Source organism: Siphateles boraxobius, unplaced genomic scaffold (assembly GCF_051911475.1).
Source record: "Siphateles boraxobius isolate OS27281-9 unplaced genomic scaffold, OSU_SipBor_1 68, whole genome shotgun sequence".
NCBI lineage: Eukaryota > Metazoa > Chordata > Actinopteri > Cypriniformes > Leuciscidae > Siphateles > Siphateles boraxobius.
In genome coordinates, this window is record NW_027509195.1 from 7,148,934 (window position 1) to 7,175,717 (window position 26,784).

A 26,784-nucleotide genomic window follows, 5' to 3' on the forward strand; every position below is an offset into this window, starting at 1 on the left:
CACAGTGCGTCATTTCCTATTTACGTTAATTTTCCCGCGCTGGTTGGTTGTAGGATCAACTCAGCTGTCATTGAGAATCAACAACACTGATAAACTTAAATATGGCAAATGCAGATTATAATCCAGCTTGTTTGCCTGATTTGTTACCGCTGTATTATCGCAGAATCTTCCCGTTTCCACAGTACTATCGCTGGTTAAGTTATGGCGGTGGTAAGTAAATAACCGAGGCACTGACTCAATCTCTTATAACACAACGAGCCATTCACTGTTTTTTTTTCCCCCAATTCTTTTTTATTTGTAGTTTGTGTATAGAACAACATCGATCTATAAATATTTCGGTTTAATCAATATGGCTCCTGCGTGGGTGCATTTATGTTCAATAATATTATGTCTCTTCATGCTTTAAATTCATATTCTACTTAATTTTGCCGCTTGCAGTGTCTAAAAACTACTTCCAGAACCGTGAATTTTCCTTCACGCTAAAAGATGACATTTATGTCAGATATCAGTCATTCAGCACTCAGAATGAGCTGGAGAAAGAGATGCAGAAAATGGTTCCCTACAAAATTGATATTGGAGCAGTCTACAGCCACAGGGTAATATATAACTCATCATGTTTCAATATTATATATTTTATTGTATGGAAAGTTGGCACGTCACAGCATTTTGCTAATTATTTTATACTGTTATTATTATGCAAAGTTTTTATGACTAGAATTAAATATTATTTGAAAGACATAAAGGAATATGCATACTTCTAAAAAATGTATTTATCACGTCACTGGATTTGAAATAAAATACAGTGGTTCAAATAAAATGTTGATATATAATAGTACTATAGCTATATAGATAATGTTATTGTACTCTTATATAGAGATATAATATAGTCATTACATTTGTATGAATAATTTCATATTTTAATTAATAGATTGAATGAATATTGAGTCTTGGATTGTTTGCTGTGTGATAAAATTTGATAAATTCTCACATTTTTGACTCTTTAAACTGCTTCATATTTCTTTTGGAAAATGAAATCCCTTATCAAAGAGGTCCTAATTCTTTGTTTCTGTGATTGACAGCCCAGTCAACATAACAGTGTGAAGTCTGGAACCTTCCAGGCCCTGGAGAAAGAGCTGGTGTTTGACATTGACATGACAGACTATGATGACGTCAGGCGTTGCTGCAGGTATACACATGCCTTCTCACCTTTCATCCTAATACGAGTGATGATCCTTATGGAGTAGTGTTTTAAATTCAGTTATGTTATGCATTTTTTGTTAATATATTCATATTTTTGGTCTTCAGTGCTGCTGATATCTGCTCAAAGTGCTGGACTCTAATGACCATCGCTATCCTTATTCTGGACCGTGCACTTCGGGGTAAAGGGGGACCTCATCAACAGAACATTTACAATTTAAGTAACATCATAACAGATATACAGATAGAACAAAGTTAACCTGCATTGTGCTGTATGTGTGGTTCAGAGGACTTTGGATTCCACCATCTCCTGTGGGTGTATTCGGGCAGGAGAGGAGTGCATTGCTGGGTTTGTGATGATGCTGCTAGGAAGCTCTCAGTGGCGGCGCGGTCTGCCGTGGCAGAGTATCTCAGTTTAGTCAAGGTATTCAAATATCAGATGTATCCTGGGTTTGTTTACCATGTTAATGTATCCAGTCCAAAAGCTCTTGATCCTGTGAGTATTTTTTAAATAATTGTTTGTCCTGTGCATGCTTCTTTAGGGTGGTGAGGAGATCATGAGAAAAGTTGTGCTGTCAGATCCAATCCATCCTTTCATCAAGTAAGGGGAAAAAATGGCCCACCTTCTTAAGTATATTGTGTCAACATAATTGGTGTGACTGTAGTCTCTCTCTCTCTTTCTTTGAGGTGTTCTCTGTCTGTGGTGGAGCGCTATTTCCCACAGTATGCCATTGTGGAACAGGACATTTTAGGCAGTAAGGAGAGTGTAGACAAAGTGCTCGCTCTGCTACCTGAAGATATCCTTTCATCCCCAGAAATGTTGTCATCTTAACAGAATTTTAGTAGTCGGTACCAATACCAGTACTCTTTATTTCTTTAAGTCTGACTGCACATATCAAAAAGGAACTGGCAACCATTTTTCAGAAGGAAAAAAACCCAATGAAGCGATGGGAAGAACTCTGCACTCTGGTTGAACATAAAAAGGTAAATGCAAATTGGTCGGACAGCAACACTGAGAGCACCTAATCTCAAGCAAATAAATCTTTCAGCATAAAATGTAGTTCAGTTTCCCATTATTGTTATTTGTTTGTGTTAAGTCGAGTTGTAAGAAGGGTGGTCAGTACTTCGATAAGGAGATCATGTTGCAGTACTGTTACCCTCGCCTGGATGTCAACGTCAGTAAAGGAGTCAACCACTTACTAAAGAGCCCTTTCAGCGTACATCCCAAGACAGGTGAGATCAAACTTTACCCTAGTAACTTCATTTATACACTACCAATCAAAAGTTCTGGGGGGTCAGTAATCATTATCCAGCAAGAATCCCTTAAATTGATTAGAAGTCACAGTAAAGACAATTATGTTGCAATAAAATTCATATTAGAATGATTTCTGACAGATCATGTGACACTGAAGACTGGAGGAAGGATGCTGAAAATGTGCTTTGCCATCACAGGAATAAATTACATTTAAATATAAATAAAATGTATTAAATGTACATAAAAATATATTTAAATAGAAAGGTTTTAAATTGTATTAATATTTCACAATTACTATTTTTTGCATTATATTTGATCAAATGTATTGTGAGCATAAGAAGCTTCTTTCAAAAACATTAAAAAATCTTACCGACTCAACTTTAGAATAGTAGTGTATATGTTTCTAGTCTTATTTAGCATGAATCATTATTGTATGTTTTACATTAAAAGTAAAATGGGTTGCAAATGTCGTTACGTGTTGATTTTAAACATCTTAATTATTTTTGTCTTACATTTTTTCTTTAGGTCGAATCTCAGTGCCAATAGATTTGAAAGGACTGGACAAGTTTGATCCCTTTGAGGTTCCTACGATCAGGTAAATGCTGAATATATCAAGTGTCCATCTTTGCAGGGTAGTTCCATATAAAGTTGTAGGATGTGACAACTGCTTTCATATCTCCACTCATCTGTCTCTGTAGTCTGATCTGTGAGGAGCTGGAGAAACCCAGAACAGATGAGGTGGAGGACGAGGACATGAAGGACAAGGAGAATGAACAAGATGCTGGAGAACGACGCAGAATCAGAGGTAAGCAAACATGTATGACTCCGTAATTTATCTGTTCAAGATTCATCCTCCGTTCTGTGGGCAGGTGCCGAGTGCTAAACATGTTTTTGGTTATGTGTAGACTATAAGCGCACCAGCCTGGCCAAGTATGTAAAGGTCTTTGATAATTTTTTGGAGGCAATGACTCGATCTCGGAAAGGAGAGATGCTGAAGAAGAGTGGTGAGTTACAAACAAGCTTCTGTTGCACATACACTTGATTGGATCCCAAATCCATTTGTAATGTAAAGACTGCATGACACATCGGTTATCAGTCAATTGGATATGTAATTCTGCATGCTCATTTCCTGTTTTTTCATTTCAATTTACTTTTGAGCATTAATTGAAGTTTGTCTTTAAAACACTTAAATGCAATCTTCAGCAAATATCAAAATGATTATTCAGTTTTCATTCTGTTGATTATAATGCAATTTAATTTGTAGCATTCAGAATGATTGATTTTAGGTTTTGGTGTTAGTGACTTCAAATTACTTTATGAATTACTTAAATGTGATTTATTGTTTTGCAGATCTTCAGAAAGACTTTTAGGACCAATGAGCTGGGACATAACAGCTAACCAGCAGTTTTTCATAATGTTTTTCATTTACATGTTTGTCTGCCAACCATCTGTTTGTGAAGATAAAGACACTTACAAAGAACAAGTCAAGTTATGTATGAATTGATATCAGTTATTTCCATGTGATTCTGTTCCTTTACTTTTCTAATAAAATGTTTTCACTTGTTTGTACTTTTCTCAGGTTGGTTTAATTTTTCTACAATCTTATTAAAATAACTTTTACAAATCCATTATGTTGCTGTCTGGTTTGGGGGGGAAATCAATTACAAATGAAAGGGGTTGTTCTTCTTCTGACATTTGAATTTAGAGAAAATAAGTGCTGGGTAGCTGAGTACAGCACAATCAAGTATGATGTTAATTTAAGCACAAATTTATTCAAAACAATTTCTTCTGTGTTATAAAACAACATTGATAGACAAGATACAATTTTAAAAGCTGTGTGGAAGCAGACTAGACAGCAAAATGTAAACGGCTTGTCTTTGACCAACCATAGTCTCATTTGGCCATGTCAATTAGACTCTGTAGTGATGTTGGAACCCAGGTTTTCTCGCCTTGGACGAAGACCACTCCACGCTCAATGTAGATGACTATTCTGCCAAATGTGAACAACTGTTTTCCCATATGCCGTTTGGCTACCAGTGGCATGAAGACGATGCCGTTCTCCTCGGCCTTGGCCTGGACTAGATCTTTAAAGTTGGTAGGTACAGCTGTTGGTACCGCTGCAGTGCCTGGTGGACGTGTGACAGAATTCTCCACTTCACGGCGCTCAGGCAGAGGCTCGCACTGGAAATCTTTCCTTCTCTCCGTCTGAATCAGATATGCAATGTTCTCTCTTGCTCCAGGTTGCATATACCCACCTGCAACAAAAGACATAGGTGAAGTTGAAGGTAGAATGAGACGCCTGTACAAAGCTATAAATATGTTTAATGGACTTCATGTTATTTTTCTAGAGCGTGACTGACCTAGTCCAGAGGCAACGGCACGATTCATGATATCAAGGGCCTCGTTCAGTTTTTCTTTGACCAATGGGTGACTGAGCAGGTTCTCTGAGAATAAGCTCTTCCAGCCAAGATACCATTTAGTGATCTCCTCATAGTTCGGGTTGTTGCTGAGCCAGGAACACAACACCTTCAACAGGAAACAAAAGAAACTTTAAGTACTTCATTCAGATGTAGGAGTGTCACTTAAACGTAAAATGAAGAAATATTTTTTTTAATTAAAAAATAAAAAAGTACATAAACTTGTAATTTATAATAATAAAAATATATAACATCAAATAATTCATGTGTATGAGTTAATGTAGTTCAATGTAACAGTAAAATAATAAATAAAAATCAATCAAAAACTTTAAATATTTAAAATATAAAATTAATTCATGTTTAAAATGGACAGAGACCCTAAAGGGACATACAAAAAAAATATTTCAATTCTTTTGCTTTCTATTGCAAAAGATTTGCATTTCCACAAGAAACTTTGCGTACACTCACAAAACCTTGATGTTCCCCAAGAAACTTATGCGTTCTTTGCGAGTGAACGCAAAGTTTTTAAGGGGAACGCAAAAGCATATTTAAAATAATTTTTCCTCCAATCTCATATTTTTTCCTTTACTATGTCCCTTTTGTGATGTTAGTTAAATGTAACAAAACTAGATTTTTTTTAAAGCCCTGGCCAATTGCTTTTCTTAAAATAAGTTGATAAAAAGAAAACAAAAGGTGCACCGCAATTAGAATACTTGTGCTCTATTGTATGCCATTTTGTAGTATAAAATGGAAGTCTGTTCACTTAAAATTCCAAAAAGTAAAAGTGTACTTTTTTTGATTGCCCAGATGACACACTTTTGTATTCTTTTGACTGATTCTAAAAGACTGTTGGGCTGACCTGTAGCCATTTGGGGAAGAAATTCTTATCCAGCAATCCAACCATGGAGGAGACAGAGAGCATCCCCTCCCAGTCCATCACCCAGTTGAACGGCTCCAGCAGTTGCTGATGAGGATTCACCACCAGCTCTCCTAAACATAGAGCTGCAACACAGTAGCAAAACCTTCAGAGACTCCCTCAGACTCCAAAAGTATGACACTGAAAATCTAACAGATAAGTGCATACCTAGTTTGGGGACGATATTTTTGACCATGAAGGCCTCCCAGGCCCCAGGTGTGAAGACCTCTCTCCAGGGTTGCAGAATGAGTCTGGCAGAGGAGTCGCTGGGGTGCCAGCGTTGCAAAGCATGGGCTAGTTTGCTGCGGATGGGGGCGTACAGCGGCTCAAGACGGGTTTGCATCAGGGGTAGCCAGGGATGAATCCATGAATGGATTGGCACTGTGTCGGTCAGTGGGTTCCAGTTGTCCACCTATCCAAAAACAGACAGAGAAGTTCCATCTTGCATGGACAACCATACTTGCGTTTACCAAAAATAAATAACAGTACGCATTGGTCACATATTCAGCACAAACCTCTCTCTGTAGTCTTGGGAAAATAAGCTGCTCCAAAACATTGTCCAGAATCCACAGCGGTAATACAGGAGCCCAGCATTCCACACAGTCCACCATGGGCCCCACATTTCTGGGCTGCCACTGCGACACACAGGTCCTCATGACTGGAACCCACACTTCCCATATCAACCTGCATAAAAAACTCCAGCTCAAGTAATCTGCTTCCAGAGACACACCACATACACACTCTCGGATGTAGTTTACCTGTGATAGGGGTCCATGTTAGAAGTGTCTGGACCACCGTGAAGAGATTGTGAGCTTTCAAGAATGGCCCTCCATTGACCGACTTCCTCTAAACCATCTGAACAGTCCTATAGATAAACAGAGAATGGGCCTCATTTATCAATCTAACGTAGAAATGAGCACAGAAATCATCTTTCGACAGGGTTCACGTGTGATTTATGAAACAATCGTCATTTGAATAGCACGACCATAAAAATTCATGATTTAGAAGCCTTAAATACCGGTAAATAAAACAAAACATTTACAAACATTAAAACTATAAACTAGACTATTTTCCCCTCACTCAACAACAAATTCTTCAAATTTAAGAGAATTCAGAACAAGAATGAAAAATAAGTAGCTATAAATTATATATTAAACTATAAAATAAAACAAATATAAGCTATAGATGCATTCATGATAAACAACATAGGCTAATGGGCTCACCTGTTGTTGCCATATTTGCCACGTAACATTTGGTTGCTAAACTATATATTAATGATTTGATCGTAGCCACCGCTTACGTCCATATTGATAAATGCCAGGTTTTAAGTGGAAATGGCCATACGCCCAGTTTTCTGTCGTACGCTTGTTTCACAAATGAGGCTCAGAGAGTGTAAATGAGTTCAGAGCTTACACACAAGGTGAGCACAATAATAAGATCATGAATAAATAAAAAATCTAAGCAGGCATTCCCTGTATACACTCAGGTTTGGGGTAGGTACGATTATTTATTATAGAAGAAGTCCCTTATGCTCAACAAGGCTGCATCTATTTGATCAAAAATACATTTAAAACAGCAATATTGTGAAATATTATTACAATTTAAAATTACTGATTTCTATTTGAATATATGTTTAAATGTCATTTTTTCCTTTGATGGCAAAGCTGAATTTTCAGCTTCATTACTCCAATCTTAAGTGTCACATGATATTTCAGAAATATTCTAATATGCTGATATGCTGCTTAATAAAACATGTTTTTACCTTCAGTGGATCCCAGCTGCGAAGCTTCTCTTTCAATAGAGGATGCACAACAGACACAGCTAGATCTCCCAAACCCAAAGTCTTATACTCCTGATAGAACTCTGTCTGCAGTTGCTGGAAGACCTTCGCACACTCCTGAAGGCTGAGCGCAGAGCTTCCCTCCGTATCGCCCGCTTCAAAGCTCTCCACCAGGTTCATCACCTGCTCTAGCCGACCAAGAGACTCTTCCTCCTCTGCCAGCCGGATCTGCAGGGCATCGCTCTCATGGGTCAGGGTCACCACAGTGTCCTTCTCATGCTGCAGACGTCGTGCACTCTACACACACAACACAAACCCACAGACCATTCAGGTGAAGTCTCAGTATCCTGTCATTGACCAAAACAAGAATTTATTATTAAAGGTGCAGTAAGCGATTTCTGAGAAAAGCTGTTGAAAGCAGATCGGACCGAGCAGCACACCACATCTGTAGCTAATCAGCAGTAGGGGGCATTTACACTCATGATGGTGGAGGGAGAGTGAGCAAGAGGGAGATTTGAAGTCTGTAGAAGGAGAGATGGCTGAGTGACATTACAAAAGAGAAAAGGTCAGAGGAATATCACTGGAAAAAGGAAGGTTGTGATCAGACAAGAGCTTTAAGACCTGCGTTAATTTGAGAAAATCTTTCCACCGCTGGACAGACCTAAGCAGAAAGGCCTGAAAATGGATGCAGAGGTTGTGTTGTTTCACAGAACTAAGAGATGCTGTTGTTATAATGTTAGCTATAGTAACAGGACAGTTGTGAGTGTCATTGTTTGTCTGGAGCTGGTGTGCCGCTTGCGACTCACAACCAACCCTTGCTTGTATATACACTTGTGTACTGTTCAATGTAAATTTTTTGTTCTTTCTTGTCGTTTGTTCGTCATCTTTGCTTTGTTTTTCTTTAAGCGTTATTTTACTTCACTTCAGCAATGATAAAGAGACATCCACTCTTGCGTGAATTTTGGGGAGGGATGTGTTTGTTTGAGTTGATTTCAAATATCAACAGTGTTTCTTATAAATGGCTTACTGCACCTTTAAGTGAATTACGTGATTAAACATCATAAATAAAGTGTGAAGGGTTAGACTGAATGTTCTTCTATGAGCACCCAAGTGGTACACGATATGAAATGAACATTTACAAATACTAAAAACGTTAAAAATATTATATATTTATATTGCATACGATTTTATGATTAACATTATATAATATTATTTACATAAATGTTACTTTTTGCTAATTTACTGTCGGTTTAGTGCAGGTGTATGAGTGCTTTACCTGTAGGATGTCTTGCTCTGTGAGCTCAATGAGCAGTTTGAGGTTGTGTTCCAGCTCCGGGAGAGCAAAGCCAGTGCTCTTCTGCTCTCGCGCGCTTACGCTCAAAGGGGCCTCCTCAGGAACACTGTGCTTCTGACTCATATGACTGTAGCTATGATACACCTTCTGCTCTCTGCCCGTCATATCGATCACCTGGAACACATGAGGGATGCGTTCATTGTTTACTCTGGGATATGTTGAAATGGTTATGCATTATTCTAATTGTTTTGGGCTCTCACCTTGACTTGAGCAAGTTCTCCAGCAGGTCTGCTCATGCTCTTGTTGGCCAGTTTGCCATGAGCTTTCAGCTCTTCCACAGACTTGTACGAATATCTGGGCTTTTTCTTTGTCGTTCCCGGGTCTTTGCGCCATTGCCCCAACTCTCTCTGAAATTCCTGAAAAGATGGAATGAAGAATAAAAGTAAAATTGAAGCAGTGCTAGTAAAAATAGTTTAAGGTTTGTGGACCTACTGTTGAAATGTTTAGTCCGAAGCTTTTGTTTACTGACCAAAAGAAAAAACTATGGAGTTTTCTCCATGCTGTGTTTACAAGTATTGCTTTAGGTAATCGAAATTGCTTATCTGAATATGTGAATCTTTTAAACCACAGTAATGGAGAAATTTAATTTGATTTGTCCACTGTAATCAAGATTTTGATAGCAATCATAAAAGCCAATAAATTATACTATTACATTTTTTTGAGTTTTTTGCAGTTTTGTTTAAATAGTGCAGTTTATGATTTTTAATAAAGTTATGCAAATAATATTTTTAATTGATGTATTTAAAATATAAAATGCCTGATGCAGGGTGGTGCAGTCACTATCATTAAAATTAAAAGCATTTTTCTAAAATAACATGGCATCTCAAACTTTTGTATTACACTCACTGTCAGGTTAGGCACTGGTTACTTCGTTATTGCATTGTCTTGTCAGTCAGCTCACCTAACACTCGTCACGTGATAAATAAAATTTGCCTCTTTCTGCTGATCTGTGCTGCGACTCTCGTTCGGCTCAAGCTGAATTGAGCAGACACGTTCAGTTTTTAATTGCAGTGTCTTTTCTCAAAGTGAACTAAATTACTTTTATTACAATAAAAAAAATCTAAATGACAGTGGGGGGCTGTGCCTCTATGGGCAAGTGATGTAAACGTAGTCCGGCTGAACACTATGTAAAACCGGTAACATGGACTGATCAAACCCACTTGTGTTGTAGTGTAGACTTACTTGCTCCTCCTCTTCCTCAGAGTCTATAACAGGGAAATCCTGCAGGGACTGCTGGGTCCTCTCATTACCATATGCACCAACTGCTCCCTTCCCCTTCCGCAGCTTAGCTTCAATAGGATTCACAATACCTGCAGACAAAGATATTCACATTATGCTCCCGGAAATGGATTTCCGGGTAAGCACACGATGCATAAAATAATTCACAATAAGCTAAATACACTAAAAGCAGTATACTTTGGTATGAAATAAAGGACTGAAATGTTTTACCCTGAGCATTTTTGCCCAATCCTTTTCCTGGAACATAACCCATCTTCTGCAGAAGTTTTTGACCAATGCCTCGTGTGTGTTTCTCCCAGGATCCCAGGTCCTGCCCTGTTCTAATACCACCTGCAAACCTCTGGGATGTCTTAAAGCTCCCACCCTAAAAATAATTCAAAGACATTTACTATACAGTTCAAAAGTTTGGGGTCAGTAAGACTTTTTTGAAAGATATAAATACTTTAGCAAGGACATATTAAATCGATCAAAAGTGACAGTAAAGACATTCATAATGTAAAAAAAAAATTGCAAATAAATGCTGAATAAGAAATGTTTCTTGAGCACCAAATCAGATTTCTGTGGGATCATGTGACTTGAGTAATGGTTGATGAAAATTCAGCTGTGCATCAGAAATAAATTATATTTTAAAATATATCAAAATAGAATAATACTTAACAATATTACTGTATTTTTTAACAAATAAATACAGGCTTGATGAGCATAAAAGACTTATTTCAAAAACTTTTGATTGGTAGTGTATGAAGACATATTTGGACCCAATATTGAAGACAAAGATGCTGTTGTTGTGTAACATTTGTAGGCATCTCAACATACCGTTTGGAGCTTTTTGGGAATTGCAGTGCGAGGTGGAGGAGGAGGTGCATCTCCACTGTCATTGGAGTCATCTGAACCCTCCTTCTCCGCTTTCTCCTCAGCTGCAGTCTTTCGTATGCCACCACTCACAAAGTTCACAGGTGCTGAATAGTCTTTCGCTCTGTGTGGATACATATATATCAATGTTGAATTTATTATATGACGGGTAAAATGATATTCATTCACTACTTAGTCAACAGGGTCTCTAGCAATTTGACAGCTGAAACATTTATCATCAACAACAACATACCTTTTCCCCCCAAAGCTGGGCCGCTCATCATCAGAGTCATGCTCTGCCCAAATCCCATAAGTTGCTTCTTCTTTAGTCTGTCTGTGTCTGCGTCTGTCTGGGTTGAACTCATTGGCCAAGTCCCACTCAGTCACCTCAAACTTTTCAATTTCCACACCATCCTCCTCCTCCTCATCACCTCTACGCCCATACAAATGGGACATAGACATATCTCTGTTAGGATGAAATAAGAATGTTTAAGGCCAAGGGTTTAACAAACTGGGGTCGGAGGAGGAATAACATTAATCAGAGAGTACTAGGAGGGTCATGGAGAAGTTTAGAAGAAAAAAACAGTGTAACAAATGTATAAATAAATTATTTAAATAAATACATAACACAACTACCAGTATCATAGATACTGTATATTTACTTTATATATAAATTATAAATTTAATATAGTAACTATATACTCACATACTTATAATGTAATATTTAGTCGTATGAATTGAGTCTTGAGCTGCCTCTTAAAATTTTAGGCCGTGTATCCCTCGCTAGATGATATTTGGGGGTTCGTGGAGTCTAAACGATTGAAGGCAGTAGTTTACATAAAGGTGAATCCGCTTATTGATTTTTTTAAAGCATACCAACATGATGAAATTGAGTGTTTTGACCCTGATATTAGAACGCCACGCAATAGTTTTCAAAAAAAATATTCAGGTTAGTTAGCTTAGCAATGCTATTTATAATGTAAACAGAAACACCTGCCTAACTTCAAAGCATTTTTGTGACTTTTGTCATAAGAAATAAACACATTTGTATTGAAATAACAGACATAACACATAAAATATATATATATTTTACCCGAAAATGCGGTTCCTTAATGCTAGCAAGAGTGCTTCCAAAAGCAACTTCCTGTTGAAGCCGGAAGCAGAGCTGTGACATCAGAGCGACGCAGAGGTCAGAAACCCTCTCTTACAGCCATCTTGGATCCTGTGCCCTGATCTAGTGAGTACTTCTGTGTTACATCTACTGTCATCCAACGTTGCATTAGTGCTTTTGGCCTCTTATTTACTGCTTGTATTGATGCTTTAGTGTTCCTATGTACTAAACGGTAAAGATTTTGTTGTTTGACTTCTTTATTGAGGAAATATCTTGAATACAACCGGCAGACAGTTCAAAATGGGGGAGCGAGACGCACCGCAGCTCGCTTATTGCGAGGACTTCAACCGAGTGCTTTGTATCTAACGAAACGGTTAAATCATGCGAAATATATTATTGTAAACACATACCGCCATGTTTGTGAGCCGTCTGTAATGTAATAGCTAAAATAATTTGCATTGTGTGGGACAGTAATTTGATTTGAAGGTTGATATCGCGTATTGTATCGTATTAACAGAGATACACGTGGTGTGATAACATTACATTATGAATGCTCAACTCGTTTTGTCCACGTTGTTTTGTTTTCGTTTGGTTATAAGTTACTCCTACACCGCAGCAGCGTAACAGTGCTGCTCTGTTACACACGTGAAATGTGCATCATCACTACACATGCAACTATGAACGGCTTGTAAAACAAAGTTTTTATGTCGGTATGATTCTAAATAGACCATATTATGTATGTGTTGTTGATGCAACGGTGAAGCTCGCCGTTTCTGTACAGTGGACGTGTGAAATGTTTTATCACGTAAACTCTATGCTTTTGAAATGTGAGCAAAGTAGTGGGTTAATTCAGCTGATAGCAGAGGCCTACAGGAAGAGGCCTGGTGCGCTGCTCTGTTTGAATAGCAAAAGCCACATGAACACAAAGACCCAGATTAAAACTTCTTATTGACTTCCCTTTTGCAAAGGTTATAATGTGCTATTTTATCTCACATTTCTGTTGCAGTCCAGAATGCCAGGCGAAGCCACAGAAACTGTCCCTGTTACAGAGCAGGATATGCAGCAGCCCCAGGCTGAGACGGGTTAGTAACTATCTTTAAATGTGCATGTCTGACACTAAACAAAAGTTGTGTGAGGGGTCCTGGAGCTATATTGTTTTTCACTATTTAAAATGTAAGGCAGATACTGGAAGGTTGATCAGTCTGTTTAGGGTATTTTTGCACCTGTTTCAGATTTCCTTGATGTTTCTTTTATGGTACTCTACCAGCTGTTGTTGAGACTTCACAAAGCCAGTTTCTCTAGTTGGAGGGGTGTCGTTTTTTTGGGTGGGGATGTAGTTTGAGTCAGTTTTTCTCCACCTAGAAGTTAATTTGCTTGAGCCCCTCCCTGTATTGCAAACTACACTAGTTTTATAAAAGGGAGAGTTCAGACAATTTTCATGTTGGTCCAAACCTGTATGAATTTATTCTGTGGAACACAAAAGAGGATATTTGTCCATACAATTAGAGTTAATGCAGTTTAAAACAGCACTGGAAGCATTGGCTTAGACAATTAAAAAACCCATTTTTAAATAACCCCTTTAAGCTGCAACAAATACCTGCTGTGTATGATTTAAGTATATAGTGATTGGTTATGAGGTATTGACACAACATTTGTTTTTGAAAAATAAGAGTGATCCAGGACTACCTTGCCCAACAGTGTTAGCCTGTACTGTTTAATATGGTACTTTTTGTTTGACATTGAAAGGACATGCATCCTTAAATGTTTTAATGGAATGTGAGCAACGCAACACTGCATGAACGTTTTCCTAACATTTCATTGAATTTGAGTGATCTCAACCTGAATATTTATACAAAATTTTTAACAGATTTTTTTGATAGAATAGAAAGTTTTTTGTTCTTTTTCTGGAGGGATTTATTGTGTTCAGGAATGTATTTGCCAGATGTTCATGAGAAGCATGAATTCAGTATGTTTACAATCTAAGAAGTCTTATAATGATCCTGATCTTGAGGAACACGTGTCTTTTGTTCATATCTTGTGTACAAGGTTTTTAATTTTACAATGGAAATGTTAATTCTTGAATTTATGTAGCAAAATTAAGTTTTCCAAAGTACACTTTTGACTAAGCACACGCATCTCGGTCAAATATTTGACGCGTTTAGCCAGTCAATCACAGGTATGGAACACAATCTCTTCGATGGTAAACTGCAGTTATGACAACATGGGGAAGAAATATGATTGCTTGCATCTGTTACAAGTAATAACAGAGGTAGCTTTGTCAAGGGGGAGACTAGATAGGTTGAACTAAATATCTTTCTATGTTTTTCACTTAGCAGAATGTGGTAGCCTTGGTTTTTGAGATTCATGTTATTTCTCAGATTACAAATTCAGGAGGCCAAGTATTTTATACATTCTTTGACTAAAATTCACATATTTCCTGATATTCTGAGTGGGGTTGTGCCGATAGACGATATGTTGTTGATGTTATTATTACTATTATTATTATTATCAGACTAGTATTGTCAAATTAATATTAGGACCTACAGTTAATTTGTCTTCCTTAATTTCATAACATACCGTAATTCCTCAAATAAAAACCGGCAGTCTATTAAACGCCGGGCCTCTGATAGTGGGCGGGGTCAACACAGACAAATTAAGGCCGGGGAAAATTTTGTGTTGATAGGTAATCTCCTAAGTGCCTTTCATATAATGACATAACGTAACATGCTAATTTTCCACTAGATATTTTCCTCTCCATCTCATCAGCAATTTCCATTTTGGCACGCTCTGCAGCGGCTGACCACTGAGGAGCCGATGTACAGTGACGTGACATCACTGCCAAATTCAAACTGTGCTTTCGCGCTATGGCTGGCGCTGAGCTAAAGACAGACTTTCAGCGCTGGTCATACCGTATATCACAACTATTCAGTGCTTTCAACCACATGTTTATTTTAAGTTTCAGACATTTAAATACATATAATTTATAGAAGAACATTACATTTATAGTTTGTAAAATACACAATGGTGTCTATGGAAGCAGCAAAAACTATTCATTCAAATATATTTGCCGAGGTGTTTTATTCGTATCAGATACACAGTGTAAGCAACTATAAAGTTTACTCTATTCTTCTCCCAGTTCACTGGGCACTTTCATGTATTTCGGGAGAAACTGATGAATTCACCTGCTGAAATATATCCAACAGACAGGAATCTCTGAACTGAATCTCTAATCTCACTTTACAGATCAAGATAATTTATAAAGGTTTTTTAAACGACATAACAAACTCACTTGCATGTTTTTGAGAATCGGAATAGAAGATAGATGATGACATGGTAAGCAAGTTTGTTAATATTTAGAAATAAGTGCTACATCTGTCATGATACAGCGCTATTTTGGCTGTGGTGGATCACATGCCAAGCATTACGCGTCACCATGGAAACATGGCGGGCGGGGGGATCGCGATCATAGACAGATCGTGATGCCGTCTCAACATAGTGATGTATATCAGCCATCGCAATAGATGATTGCATTGTCCATCGGCCAAATCCTATTATTTATTAAAAAGATTGAATTAGAAATAAAGGCCTGCCTCTGATAAAAGCCTGCTTCAAATAAAAGCCTGTTACCTTATGCAGTTCAGGTAAATAAATGCCCCGGTCTTTATTTGAGGAATTACGGTAACCACACTTGCGACACCGACATAGAAGGATTGAGGACTCAATGATTGTTTTTAAAACCGATTACAAAATTTAATTGGAAGGTGGTCCATCAACAAATTGTCAAGAGTGCTGCTTTTAAAAGAAGCATCATTGTTATACAGTTGTTGTTTAAGGCAAGGCGAAAATGACAGTTGTCCATTTCGTTTCCATAACACATTAACAAAACATTTAAAGGACACTAAAAATACAACTACAAATTATTTATAATAATATTACTAAAATAATAAAGGCCTAATAATAGTCTTCTTTAGATCCAAACACAGCACAATAATAAGTCATCGATGAAAATGAAAAGCAGCTTAGAACACAGACTTCAAAGAACACTTGTTTAACAAGAAATATTGATTCTTCTCATTGTTTCCCTATCATTAATGTATAATCCACAAGAGAAAGTCAGATGCTAAAAGCTTGGTCAGTTTTTTGCTTTCACTTTCAGGGAATAATGAACTGGTTTTAGACACTTTCACCGGCATAACTCTTGTGCAAAGTTTGCGAATTGTATGCGTGATATGCAACATGGCATTTTTCTTCATCACCAACTCTTATCTTTGCTTGCGAAATGATTCTTAATTTCCCATGATGATAAAACAAAGTAAACAAATATAGCTGCAAGCAGCCATTACCGGGGCCAAGCATTTTTGGAAATATCATTTTAACTTTCGACCAACAGGTGGTGCTGTCTCGAAATTTGAGTACCTTCAGGGGATGGGGCTGGTGGCAAATTCTGAGTTTCATAATGTTACAGTAATGCATTTAAGTATAGCATTTTACATCACAAAACTATACTGAAGTCAATGGGAATTTCATGTTTTGTTCTATTATAGCGCCACCAAGAGGCAAAATATCCAAAATTTTTTCATGTGTCCTTGGAATGAGCCCATACATGTGTGTGCCAAATTTGGTGAAGATATCTCAATTCGCTTCGGAGTTATAGACATTTATATGAAAAAAAACGCGTCAAAAATGACCAACACGTGACTTTGATTGAATTTTACTCCCCCTTACTATCAATATTTGGGCATTTACATACAGTTAACGAGCTATGGTTCCAAACTTCTGGCAGTGGTTTCGTCTAGATATAGCCAAATGTTTTTTAAGCGCTAAATCACAACGCTACACTAAGGCGAAACCTAGCATGTTTGGTATCGTAGGACTCGGCAACGATTCAGGAGTCTAATTAGATGAGTCTCGTGAAAATAAGTCGACCACACCCAAAGTTATAAGCATTTGAAAAAAAATACCACTAGGTGGCTCTGTTTCAAAACTTCTATGGGTCCTTCAGGGCATCGTACTGATGACCCATACCGAGTTTTGTAACAATTCGTTCATGCGTTCAGAAAATACAGCATTTTAGCACATCATTCAAAATGGCTGATATGGGAAAATTGGATATCAGTCGACTCGGCATGACGCCCTGAATCTAACAAGACCAATTTATTATTTTTGGACAAACTGTTCAGAAGTTATAAGCAAAAATAGCCATTTTTCATCTCCGGACCAGTAGGTGGCGCTGCGCCGAAACGCTGCATGATGCATCAGGTCATGCTTGTGATGACCAAGTTTGGTCTGAATCCGATAAAGCGTTGCGGAGATACAGCCTTATGTCTGTTTTTGCAAGCGCTGCGTAAAATTTGTTCGTAGGTTTATCAAAAACGGTTAAGCGAATCAACTTAAATTTTATAACTTTGTCGTCATGGTCTGTAGATGATCTGATTCAATTTTTGTGCAAATCGGACAAACCGTCTAGGACGAGTTCGAAAAAGTAGCTTTTTTGAAAAATTCAAGATGGCGGACATGTTTTTATGATGGAAAATGACGTCATGGGGTGCAATCGAACCATCATGAGCTCAGGAATCAGAAGAAAAAAGGAATTTTGTTGATTTGGCCTTAAGGTTCAAAAGTTATTAGCAAAATAAAAGTGAAATTTTGGACAGGTGGTGGCGCTAGAGGTAACGACTTGGAAAACCAAAATTGGTGTATTTAATTTTGGGACTGTCCTCTATCAGAATGTCAAACCAAAACAACTTTCCCGCAATCTGTTCTATGGGCTGCCATAGACTCCAAGAGCGGAAGAATAATAATAAGAACCGGAACAGATACAATAGTAGTGGTGGGGGAAAAAATCGATTCTATTCAGTATCGCGATATTTTGGGCACGCAATTATATCGATACAGGAGCGCAAAGTATTGCGATATTTAATTATAAAATTATCTGTTTTACTTTTTGTTTTTCTCAGAGTTTACTCTGATCATTTACATTTGCGTATTACATCCACAAGGTGACGCCTGTTGCGGTGCTTTGTTGTCGTACATTCAACAGCAAATTCAAATGAAAATGGCTTCAATATTACGGTTGTACACGACGCTCCGTCTTCTTTCAAATCGAAAGTGTGGGTAAATTTCGGTTTTATGATTATTCTCAGGTTTATGTTACTCTATTATGTCTGCTTTGTTACTCTATTGTATTTAAATAATTTTAAGTTATGTGCTGGGAATTATTTTTCACTGCTTGAGAACAATTGTTGAAATCGCCCCCTAAACACTCATTCACTAAGTTAGGCCTATTCCCTAAGTTTGTCCACTAATACTGTTCACTCACTTGAAGGAGTGAATGAAAACGAGTAAGCGTATTTGGACAGGCGTTGAGCGTACACTAGCCTACATTAATGCTGTGCAATGTGGGACAGAGACGCGATCTGACACGCGTCCCATTTTCTAACAAATCTCTACGTTCATTTAAGACTTTATTTAAATCATTTAAGATTGCTCTTATGAGAACACTCGACAAAACAGACATTTTGGCATGATTTGTGTGTTATGGTTTGTTCAAGCCTGAAAGAGAACTCGATACTGACGCGCGTCTTTTCTGTGGGTCGTGTGTGTGTAATACAGGCAGGATTTAATAATACTAAGGTATTAAGGATACTGCGTAATTGCGTTAAACATTTTTAGCGCTTTAAACTTTTTTTGTTTGTTTTTGTTGCGGTGCCACGGTGGGGAAGTGATGAAACCAGTGTTGGGACTGAACAACGTGTAACACCGGTAACACAGACTATTGTAGCAAGCCTAGAGCTTACCATTCATGTGAGAAGTCTCCTATTCAGAGAATAATTATGTCCTGTCCTGTAATAAGGTCCTGTGTCCTGCATGTTCAAGAACAAGTTTTCGAGTTTTTGCTCTACCCTCCTAAGTTTTTGCACTTCAGTTAATCTGTAGAAGATAATGCAGAATTAAATGTGACATTTAAAGTGAGTTGAGCGGTGTTATTTTCCTAATTTTTTGTAATGTCTTTGGATTATATGGGGGACATGAATCGCAATATCGCAGAATTGAATCGCAATACTTGCTGTATTGCAATATATTGAGAATCGCAATAATATTGAATTATGGCCCAAATATCGCAATACTATCGAATCGTCACATTTTTGCCAATTCCCACCCCTATACAATAGGTGCCTCCGCACCTTCGGTGCTTGGCCCCTAATTAAATTAGCAAATATAATGGTTTATTTATTTACTATTGTGTTTTTATGTAATAGTGTATCAGCTTTTTTACAGGCTGACGATAGGACTAAATGTCTTAGAAGTAGGCAATATTATACTTGCTTTTAACTGGATGATTGTCCTTTCAGATTTTTAATAATTTGTCTTTGTAAGAAACATCATGGTAAATAAATGTGCCAGAGAACAATGTTATTTTAATAAAAATGTTTTTAGATGTTGTTCATTGCCAGTGCCTGATGGTTCACGCATGTGCAGTTGAGTGGTGTTTTTACAAAGTCTTAACAATTCTTAACCAGATTTCATGGTGTGTTTGAGTGTCTTTAGTGTCTTTAGTTGCCATTGCTTTTGTGGAAAAGTTTAACACTTGAACAATTGAAAGCATCCCTCATAACCAGCATGGATGTGAAGGTTTTACATCATGCAACTTTTTAATTGGCAAAAAAAGTCACTCTAGCATTTTATTTCCATTAGCCACACCTGCTGCTGCGGCCCCTACTCCCTCTCAGGCAAAACCTAAAGAGGGCAAAACTAACCCCAAGCTGTCCTCTTCTCACGCCACCACTCCTAAGCCAGTTCCTGCTGGACGCAGGAAGCGCTCCTCTCTATCTGCCTCCTCAAGCTCCCCTACCTCTCCTAAATCTGCCTCTGGCCCACGTGCTACCCCTCCATGTTCCCCTTTGGCCTTCCCTCCAGCTGACTCTCCTGTAGCTTTGAAAGCTGAGCAATCTGCTCCCAAGGTGGTAAAGGCTGGCAAACAAGGGAAGCAACAGAAAACGAAGAATTTTAAACCTGCCGAACATGAGCAGGCGCCTCCCTCTGCCTCCAAGCCTGCTCAAGAGCCTGCACCAGTGGCAGCTCTGCCATCTCTTGCTGTACCAATTCCAGAGGTAGCAAAACCAGCAGCTGATGCTTCCCCTGTCTCTCCCAAAGTTGCTGTGGCTCCTGTGGCCTTTAAAGTAACTTCAAAATCTGCTGTCCCAGCACCCAAGTCCTTTTCAGAAGCCGTGGCCACCTGTCCACCCAAAGTGGCTGAAACCCCCAAATTTGTCTCTGAAGCTCCAAAAGTAGCAACCCCTGCTGCTTCAGAAGTCAAGACTTCTTCACCTTCAAAAGCAGCTGCAAAGACTGGCCCTGCCAAAGTGCCAAATGTGAACCCAGCCACTGCTCCTCCACCAAAACCTGCTCCTCGGGTTGTGCCTGCTGAGTTTGAGGATGATGATCTCCCACCTCTCTTACCACCTGAGAATTTTTTGACAATGCCTGCTTTCCCCCCCATGCCACCAAGTGCAATTTCTGTAGTTAGCCCAACAGCTCCTAAAGCTGAACCTGTCGCCTCCAGTAAAGTTGAATCTGGCACTGCCCCTAAAGCAAAGGTTGCTCCTAAAGCTAAGCCAGCTCCTAAAGTTGAACCTGTCCTCACCCCTAAAGGAGTGACAACCCTTGAACAGAAAGCTGCCCCTAAGATAGAGGCTGCTCCTGCAGCTAAAGCTAAGTCTAGCCCTAAAGCTGAGCCTGCTCCCGCACCTAAAGTTAAACCTGTTGCCTCTCCGAAAGCTGAGATTATTGCCCCTAAAGTTGAGGTGTTGGCCCTTAAAGCAGAGTCTGTTCCTACCTCTCAGGTGGAGCCAGCTGCTAAAGTTAAGACTGCTGCCTCTACCGCTAAAGTTAAGCCTGCCCCTAAAGTTGAACCTGCACCTGCCACTAAAGTTGAACCTGCACCTGTCGCTAAAGTTAAACCTGAGCTTGCCCCTAGAGTTGAGGCTGCTGCCCCTTCCCCTAAAGTCAAACCTGCTGCGCCTGCACCAGAAGTAGAGGCTACTGTCCCTAAAGTTAAACCTGTGCCCACCCCCAAAGTTGAGGCTGCTGCTCCTTCCCCTAAAGTCAAACATGTGCCTACCCCTAAAGTTGTGGCTGCTGGGCCTTCCCCTAAACTTGAGGCTACTGCGCCTGCCCCTAAAGTTGAGGCTGCTCCCCCTAAGGTTGAGGCTGCTCCCCCTAAGGTTGAGGCTGCTGCCCCTAACGTTGAGGCTGCTGCCCCTAAAGTTGAGGCTGCTGCCCCTAAAGTTGAGGCTGCTGCCCCTACCCTTAAAATTGAGGCTGTTACCACCAAAGTTAAACCTGCACCTGCCCCTAAAGTGGAGGCTGCTGCCCCTAAAGTCAAACCTGCCCCTAAAGCGGAGGCTGCTGCCCCTAAAGCGGAGGCTGCTGCCCCTAAAGCGGAGGCTGCTGCCCCTAAAGCGGAGGCTGCTGCCCCTAAAGCGGAGGCTGCTGCCCCTAAAGCGGAGGCTGCTGCCCCTAAAGCGGAGGCTGCTGCCCCTAAAGCGGAGGCTGCTGCCCCTAAAGCGGAGGCTGCTGCCCCTAAAGCGGAGGCTGCTGCCCCTAAAGCGGAGGCTGCTGCCCCTAAAGCGGAGGCTGCTGCCCCTAAAGCGGAGGCTGCTGCCCCTAAAGCGGAGGCTGCTGCCCCTAAAGCGGAGGCTGCTGCCCCTAAAGCGGAGGCTGCTGCCCCTAAAGCGGAGGCTGCTGCCCCTAAAGCGGAGGCTGCTGCCCCTAAAGCGGAGGCTGCTGCCCCTAAAGCGGAGGCTGCTGCCCCTAAAGCGGAGGCTGCTGCCCCTAAAGCGGAGGCTGCTGCCCCTAAAGCGGAGGCTGCTGCCCCTAAAGCGGAGGCTGCCCCTGCCCCCAAAGCGGAGGCTGCTGCCCCTAAAGTCAATCCTGCCCCTGCCCCCAAAGTGGAGGCTGCTGCCCCTAAAGTGGAGGCTGCTGCCCCTTCCCCTAAAGTCAAACCTTCCCCTAAAGTTGAGGCTGCTGTGCCTGCCCCTAAAGTTGAGCCTGTCCTTGCCCCTAAAGTTGAGCCAGCACCTGTTCCCAGACCACTTAAAGCCCCATCCATACTGGAACCAGTCATCAAGAACGACAAGGGTATCTCTTTCTGTCTGTCTTTGCTTTCTGCGTTTGTTGTTGTTGCCAAATAATGTTGTCCCCCCATAATGCTTTAGGGTCACACTATCAGTGAAAGTAAGCCTGATAACTCCAGTATCTGAAAATCCTCTATCCTTAGTCTTTGAGTGAAATTGAAGTTTCAGAAAGTAGGAGCATGGGCCAGTAGCTGAATGTTTTTTGAGTGTATCGATATGAATATTGTTCAACGTTTCATGTATAATTGGAATTTACTTTAAATATTTTTAAACACACTGCAAGATAGAATGTAAAGTAAAAGTATTTATTTTGATCATATCAACAGTATTCTGGTGAAAATGTGTTCGGTGTGACTAATGACAAACCAATGTAATGTATGTTTTAGGGTCTGGCACTGAATCTGACAGTGACGAATCTGTTCCTGATCTAGAGGAGCAGGACTCTGCACAGACACAGACACAGCAGGCACAGGTAATATTATTTTAAAAGGCATCCACCTGTAGGGCTGGTCCGAATACCATTTTTGGAGATTCAAGGCTTCGGTAGTAATCAACGCCGAATATTCGAAGCTTCAGAGGGGGGGTTGGTGACTGAACATATTCTTCTCTACAGGTCCTTCTAAAAAAATTAGCATATTGTGATATAGTTCATTATTTTCCATAATGTAATGATAAAAATTAAACTTTCATATATTTTAGATTCATTGCACACCAACTGAAATATTTCAGGACTTTTATTGTTTTAATACTGATGATTTTGGCATACAGCTCATATGCCCCAAATTTCTATCTCAAAAAATTAGCATAGCTCGTTTAGAGACCCTTTTCATGATATTAACCTAATCATCTGAATCAACTAATTAAGGGGGCTTTCACACTGGCAGTTTAGTTCGGAACGGGGCACGGTTCGCATGAAAAATCGCTAATGTGAACCCTGTCATGGGACCCGGGTGCGCACTGGGGTACCGAACCTGAGACTACCTGGAGGAGGTGGTCTGAGTTCGGTTGCTCCCGAACCGTGCTGCGATTCGCGTGTATGTGAAAACTACACGGACTCGGGTGCGCACTTGTTCAGGAAGTAAAGTATCCTGCGCATGCGTTTTAGTCGATTATGATGTATTTAGTTAAATAAAACACACGTAAGGGATGAAGATTTACCCTGGATACGAGCAAGAGTGAGTCTGCAGTGTATTCGCGCATAGTGCGTGCAATCAGGGCAACAAATTAATGGAAATCCACTGTCTCCTCAAAAGAGTCCATTTGCAAGCAGCGGAAAAACAGCTTATGCGAAACACACACACACACAGTTAACCTGGGTTGTTTACTCAGCTATGAATAATGGCACCAAATTAATAAAAAACACAATATATTGACCCGCGTCGTGTTTTCTATCATGCGCCGTGCACGTTTGCAATGACGTAAGATGCACGCAAACGCACCAGAGTTCGATAGAATCAAGTTGAGTGTGAAACCAGACCAACGCTGCGGGGGGCGCCGGGAACAAACGCGCTCGGGCTCGGACCGCAGCAAACGAGCCCAGTGGAAAAGCCCCCTAACTCTAAACACCTGCAAAAGATTCCTGAGGCTTTTAAAAACTCCCAGCCTTTTTCATTACTCAAAACCGCAATCATGAGTAATACTGCAGACCTGACTGCTGTCCAGAAGGCCCTCATTGACACCCTCAAGCAAGAGGGTAAGACGCAGAAAGAAATTTCTGAACAAATAGGCTGTTCCCAGAGTGCTGTATCAAGGCACCTCAGTGGGAAGTCTGTGGGAAGGAAAAAGTGTGGCATAAAACGCTGCACAACGAGAAGAGGTGACCAGACCCTGAGGAAGGTTGTGGAGAAGGACAGATTCCAGACCTTGGGGGACCTGCGGAAGCAGTGGACTGAGTCTGGAGTAGAAACATCCAGAGCCACCATGCACAGGCGTATGCAGGAAATGGACTACAGGTGCCGCATTCCCCAGGTCAAGCCACTTTTGAACCAGAAACAGCGGCAGAAGCGCCTGACCTTGGCTACAGAGAAGCAGCACTGGACTGTAGCGGCGCATCGATGACGTCAATGCCTCGACGTCAAAATTGCGTCGACGCCATATTTTTGCGTCGACACCATTTATTTTTTGCACCGTTTCCGGCGATACAGCTCGCCACCACACGTGGGAGACCAAAACATTGCATAATGGAGAATAAAGACAACTAGAAGTGAATGTCCTTTCCATTAAATGAATCACACACAGTTAACAAACCCTTAACAAAAAAAAACTTTGCAATTTAGACGTGCAAACTGGGTTCCGGTGCGGTGAGACGTACATGCTCGGGCAGATTCGGCTTGAAGTCGTTCATCCTCGGTTGCGGCGCAGCGCGCGCTGTTATAAAAGAAGCCGTGCACACATCCAAGCGAAATGGGGTCTTGCCGGTCTTGCACACCCAGCGCGTCATTTTTGCCGCACGCACCTTCGCGCTCGTGCGGACGCGTCGAGTTTAAACAAGGCTTTATTCCGTGTCAGTGCGTGCTCTGATCGGTAAAGAGGCACAGACCTCTCCGGTATCATCTCCACCAGAAGCAGCCTCTGAAGCACCACTAACTCCGTCTCCGTTTCCCTCGTAAGCTGATATTAGTATTTAAACATTCTCTATGATAAAAAAAGTTTGTAAAAAATATTTTAATAACTGGTTTTTGGCGGTTATAGAGTTCTAATGACGGTGTTCAAATACATAACATTAGACTAACGTTAGCCAGCTTATAGTATCATGATTCAGTACACTAGTTAGTATTTATTTGAGATACATTCTGTTTTTTTATTAATCGACCAGCAGAAAAATAATCTTTATATTAATAGTCCAATTAGTCGTTAGATTAGTCGACTAATCGATAAAATAATCGCCCAACTAATCGTTTAGTTAATAATCGTTTACCCCAGTCCTACTATTTAGAATATGTACAATATTTGAATCCCAAAATTTATAATCGAATACCAACCCACCGAACGAATATTCGTGTCCAGCCTTATCTACCAGTAGCATTATTTTCCCTCCACTTTTTCTCACACCAGTTCTTTTAAAATTTTATCTTGATATGAACTGACATTGCATTACCTTTCTGTAGCTTGCAGCTGCAGCTGAAATCGATGAGGAACCTGTCAGTAAAGCAAAACAAAGCAGAAGTGAGAAGAAAGCGAGGAAGGTAGGTCATCCTCAAACCAAAAGAATCTGATTATAACACCAAATTCAATTAGAACGCATGCAATTTTGTTTAACTGTACCCTTGCTTCCCTTTGCCAGGCCATGTCCAAATTGGGGTTGAGACAAGTTGCTGGTGTTACCAGGGTAACCATTCGCAAGTCCAAGAACATTCTCTTTGTCATCACCAAACCAGATGTCTACAAAAGTCCAGCTTCAGATACTTACATTGTCTTTGGTGAGGCCAAGGTAAAGATTGGAAAAAAATTTGGTTTCTTTAAGTTTGGTGTGCACTCCTATATCAGCTTTATCAGCCCTGTTTTGGTTGAAAACTAATTCTACATGGGCCTCTCGGCCTAAGTGACCTCTCAATGATGATTTAAACAGTTTGACTTTCGTTCTTCTGAGTCTGATGAAGCCAAACTTTCTGTCCTGAAAGGGGAAACTTTCACAATGGTGTAAGGAACACAATGAAGCTTACAAAACAAACTAAAATCTGTATTGTTTCTGCTGTTCTCAGATTGAGGACCTGTCACAGCAAGCTCAGTTAGCAGCTGCAGAGAAGTTCAAGGTTCAAGGAGAAGCCGTTTCAAACATCCAGGAAAACACACAGACGCCCACAGTACAGGAGGAGAGCGAAGAGGAAGAGGTGTGCATCAACACTGTTGTGGTTCTTACACAGAATAATACTGCTTTCATGAAATGTCTTGTGCTGATGTTTTCAACAAATGTGAAAAGTAAATGTCCTCATTCATTGAGTTATTTGATTTACCATTTACAGGTTGATGAGACCGGAGTGGAGGTCAAGGACATTGAGCTGGTCATGTCACAGGCCAATGTATCGAGGGCGAAGGCTGTGCGTGCACTAAAGAATAACAATAACGACATTGTCAATGCTATTATGGTGAGTTAAACTAACGCCTCACTTAATGCAGTTGAATGCATTTTACAATTTTTATAATTTACCATTTCAAAACTCTTCTGTGATGAATTAACATAAGACTTTCGTTCTTCTGAATTTGTCCTGAAGCCAGTTCACTTGTCCTGAGAAGAGCTCAGGCTTCAAATGCCGTGTCATAATATGAAGCAGTCTTGCTCAATTTATCCTTTTGCCTGTCTTCACAGGAATTGACGATGTAGATGGAGATCAGGGACTGGGTCACAATAAGATGTTGCTGATTTGATCTACACTATTGTTTGTACAATTTATACCCAAGAGAAATAAAGGAGTGGATTGAAGAAATTATTTGTTGTTGCATTTTGTTTATTTTTATTTTCTATTTCTATTGGTGGAAATTTTCAATGTCTGGTGAATTTGTCCAGAGAAGCACAAATCATTATTTGCA

General features: G+C 40.0%; 3 protein-coding genes and 2 non-coding genes across 16 annotated transcripts; 4 read left to right on the forward strand and 1 right to left on the reverse strand.

Moving 5' to 3' along the window:
- The first annotated feature begins 7 nt into the window (after positions 1-7).
- On the forward strand, positions 8-4,021 carry prim1 (DNA primase subunit 1). Its single transcript, XM_077214349.1, has 13 exons — positions 8-210; positions 439-596; positions 1,080-1,186; positions 1,306-1,379; positions 1,485-1,621; positions 1,740-1,798; positions 1,885-1,994; positions 2,090-2,181; positions 2,295-2,430; positions 2,978-3,047; positions 3,151-3,257; positions 3,358-3,456; positions 3,803-4,021. The coding sequence occupies exons 1-13, from the start codon at positions 102-104 to the stop codon at positions 3,820-3,822; spliced, it is 1,278 nt and encodes a 425-aa protein (XP_077070464.1). The 5' UTR covers positions 8-101; the 3' UTR covers positions 3,823-4,021.
- tfip11 (tuftelin interacting protein 11) lies at positions 4,016-12,190 on the reverse strand. Of its 3 annotated transcripts, none has more exons than XM_077214348.1 (15): positions 12,104-12,187; positions 11,721-11,821; positions 11,264-11,476; positions 10,975-11,134; positions 10,369-10,522; positions 10,102-10,229; positions 9,120-9,275; positions 8,842-9,033; positions 7,548-7,862; positions 6,544-6,650; positions 6,301-6,469; positions 5,954-6,197; positions 5,729-5,871; positions 4,813-4,978; positions 4,016-4,707 (listed from the first exon to the last, which is right to left on the reverse strand). In XM_077214348.1, exons 3-15 carry the CDS (start codon positions 11,470-11,472, stop codon positions 4,346-4,348), a joined length of 2,505 nt encoding a protein of 834 aa, XP_077070463.1. In that variant the 5' UTR covers positions 11,473-11,476; positions 11,721-11,821; positions 12,104-12,187; the 3' UTR covers positions 4,016-4,345. The 3 variants fall into 3 exon arrangements, with proteins under 3 accessions (XP_077070463.1, XP_077070462.1, XP_077070461.1); XM_077214347.1 differs by having other exon boundaries at positions 11,717-11,821; XM_077214346.1 differs by lacking the exon at positions 11,721-11,821 and having other exon boundaries at positions 12,104-12,190.
- Positions 12,128-26,682, forward strand: naca (nascent polypeptide associated complex subunit alpha). 10 transcript variants are annotated; one of them, XM_077214339.1, is made up of 10 exons: positions 12,128-12,247; positions 13,128-13,203; positions 19,817-21,514; positions 22,127-22,261; positions 22,644-22,729; positions 25,365-25,442; positions 25,541-25,687; positions 25,959-26,087; positions 26,220-26,342; positions 26,564-26,682. In XM_077214339.1, exons 2-10 carry the CDS (start codon positions 13,134-13,136, stop codon positions 26,576-26,578), a joined length of 2,481 nt encoding a protein of 826 aa, XP_077070454.1. In that variant the 5' UTR covers positions 12,128-12,247; positions 13,128-13,133; the 3' UTR covers positions 26,579-26,682. The 10 variants fall into 10 exon arrangements, with proteins under 10 accessions (XP_077070454.1, XP_077070453.1, XP_077070449.1 ...); XM_077214338.1 differs by having other exon boundaries at positions 19,817-21,508; positions 22,037-22,261; XM_077214334.1 differs by having other exon boundaries at positions 19,817-21,376; positions 21,470-22,261.
- Positions 25,804-25,879, forward strand: LOC143723072 (small nucleolar RNA SNORD59). Its single transcript, XR_013197039.1, has one exon. It is a non-coding gene; the product is annotated as a small nucleolar RNA SNORD59 (small nucleolar RNA).
- On the forward strand, positions 26,416-26,491 carry LOC143723073 (small nucleolar RNA SNORD59). The gene has a single exon (XR_013197040.1). It is a non-coding gene; the product is annotated as a small nucleolar RNA SNORD59 (small nucleolar RNA).
- Positions 26,683-26,784: the final 102 nt, after the last annotated feature.

Coding starts and splice junctions, on each gene's coding strand:
- prim1 (XM_077214349.1), top strand. CDS start 102: ATGGCAAATGCAGATTATAATCCAGCTTGTTTGCCTGATTTGTTACCG. Junction 1,187..1,305: donor GACGTCAGGCGTTGCTGCAG/GTATACACATGC, acceptor TTTGGTCTTCAG/TGCTGCTGATATCTGCTCAA. Junction 1,622..1,739: donor AGTATCTCAGTTTAGTCAAG/GTATTCAAATAT, acceptor ATGCTTCTTTAG/GGTGGTGAGGAGATCATGAG.
- tfip11 (XM_077214346.1), bottom strand. CDS start 11,472: ATGTCTATGTCCCATTTGTATGGGCGTAGAGGTGATGAGGAGGAGGAG. Junction 10,523..10,974: donor TTCCCAAAAAGCTCCAAACG/GTATGTTGAGAT, acceptor AATTATTTTTAG/GGTGGGAGCTTTAAGACATC. Junction 10,230..10,368: donor ATTGGGCAAAAATGCTCAGG/GTAAAACATTTC, acceptor CTTTGTCTGCAG/GTATTGTGAATCCTATTGAA.
- naca (XM_077214332.1), top strand. CDS start 13,134: ATGCCAGGCGAAGCCACAGAAACTGTCCCTGTTACAGAGCAGGATATG. Junction 25,443..25,540: donor GTGAGAAGAAAGCGAGGAAG/GTAGGTCATCCT, acceptor TCCCTTTGCCAG/GCCATGTCCAAATTGGGGTT. Junction 26,088..26,219: donor AGGAGAGCGAAGAGGAAGAG/GTGTGCATCAAC, acceptor TACCATTTACAG/GTTGATGAGACCGGAGTGGA.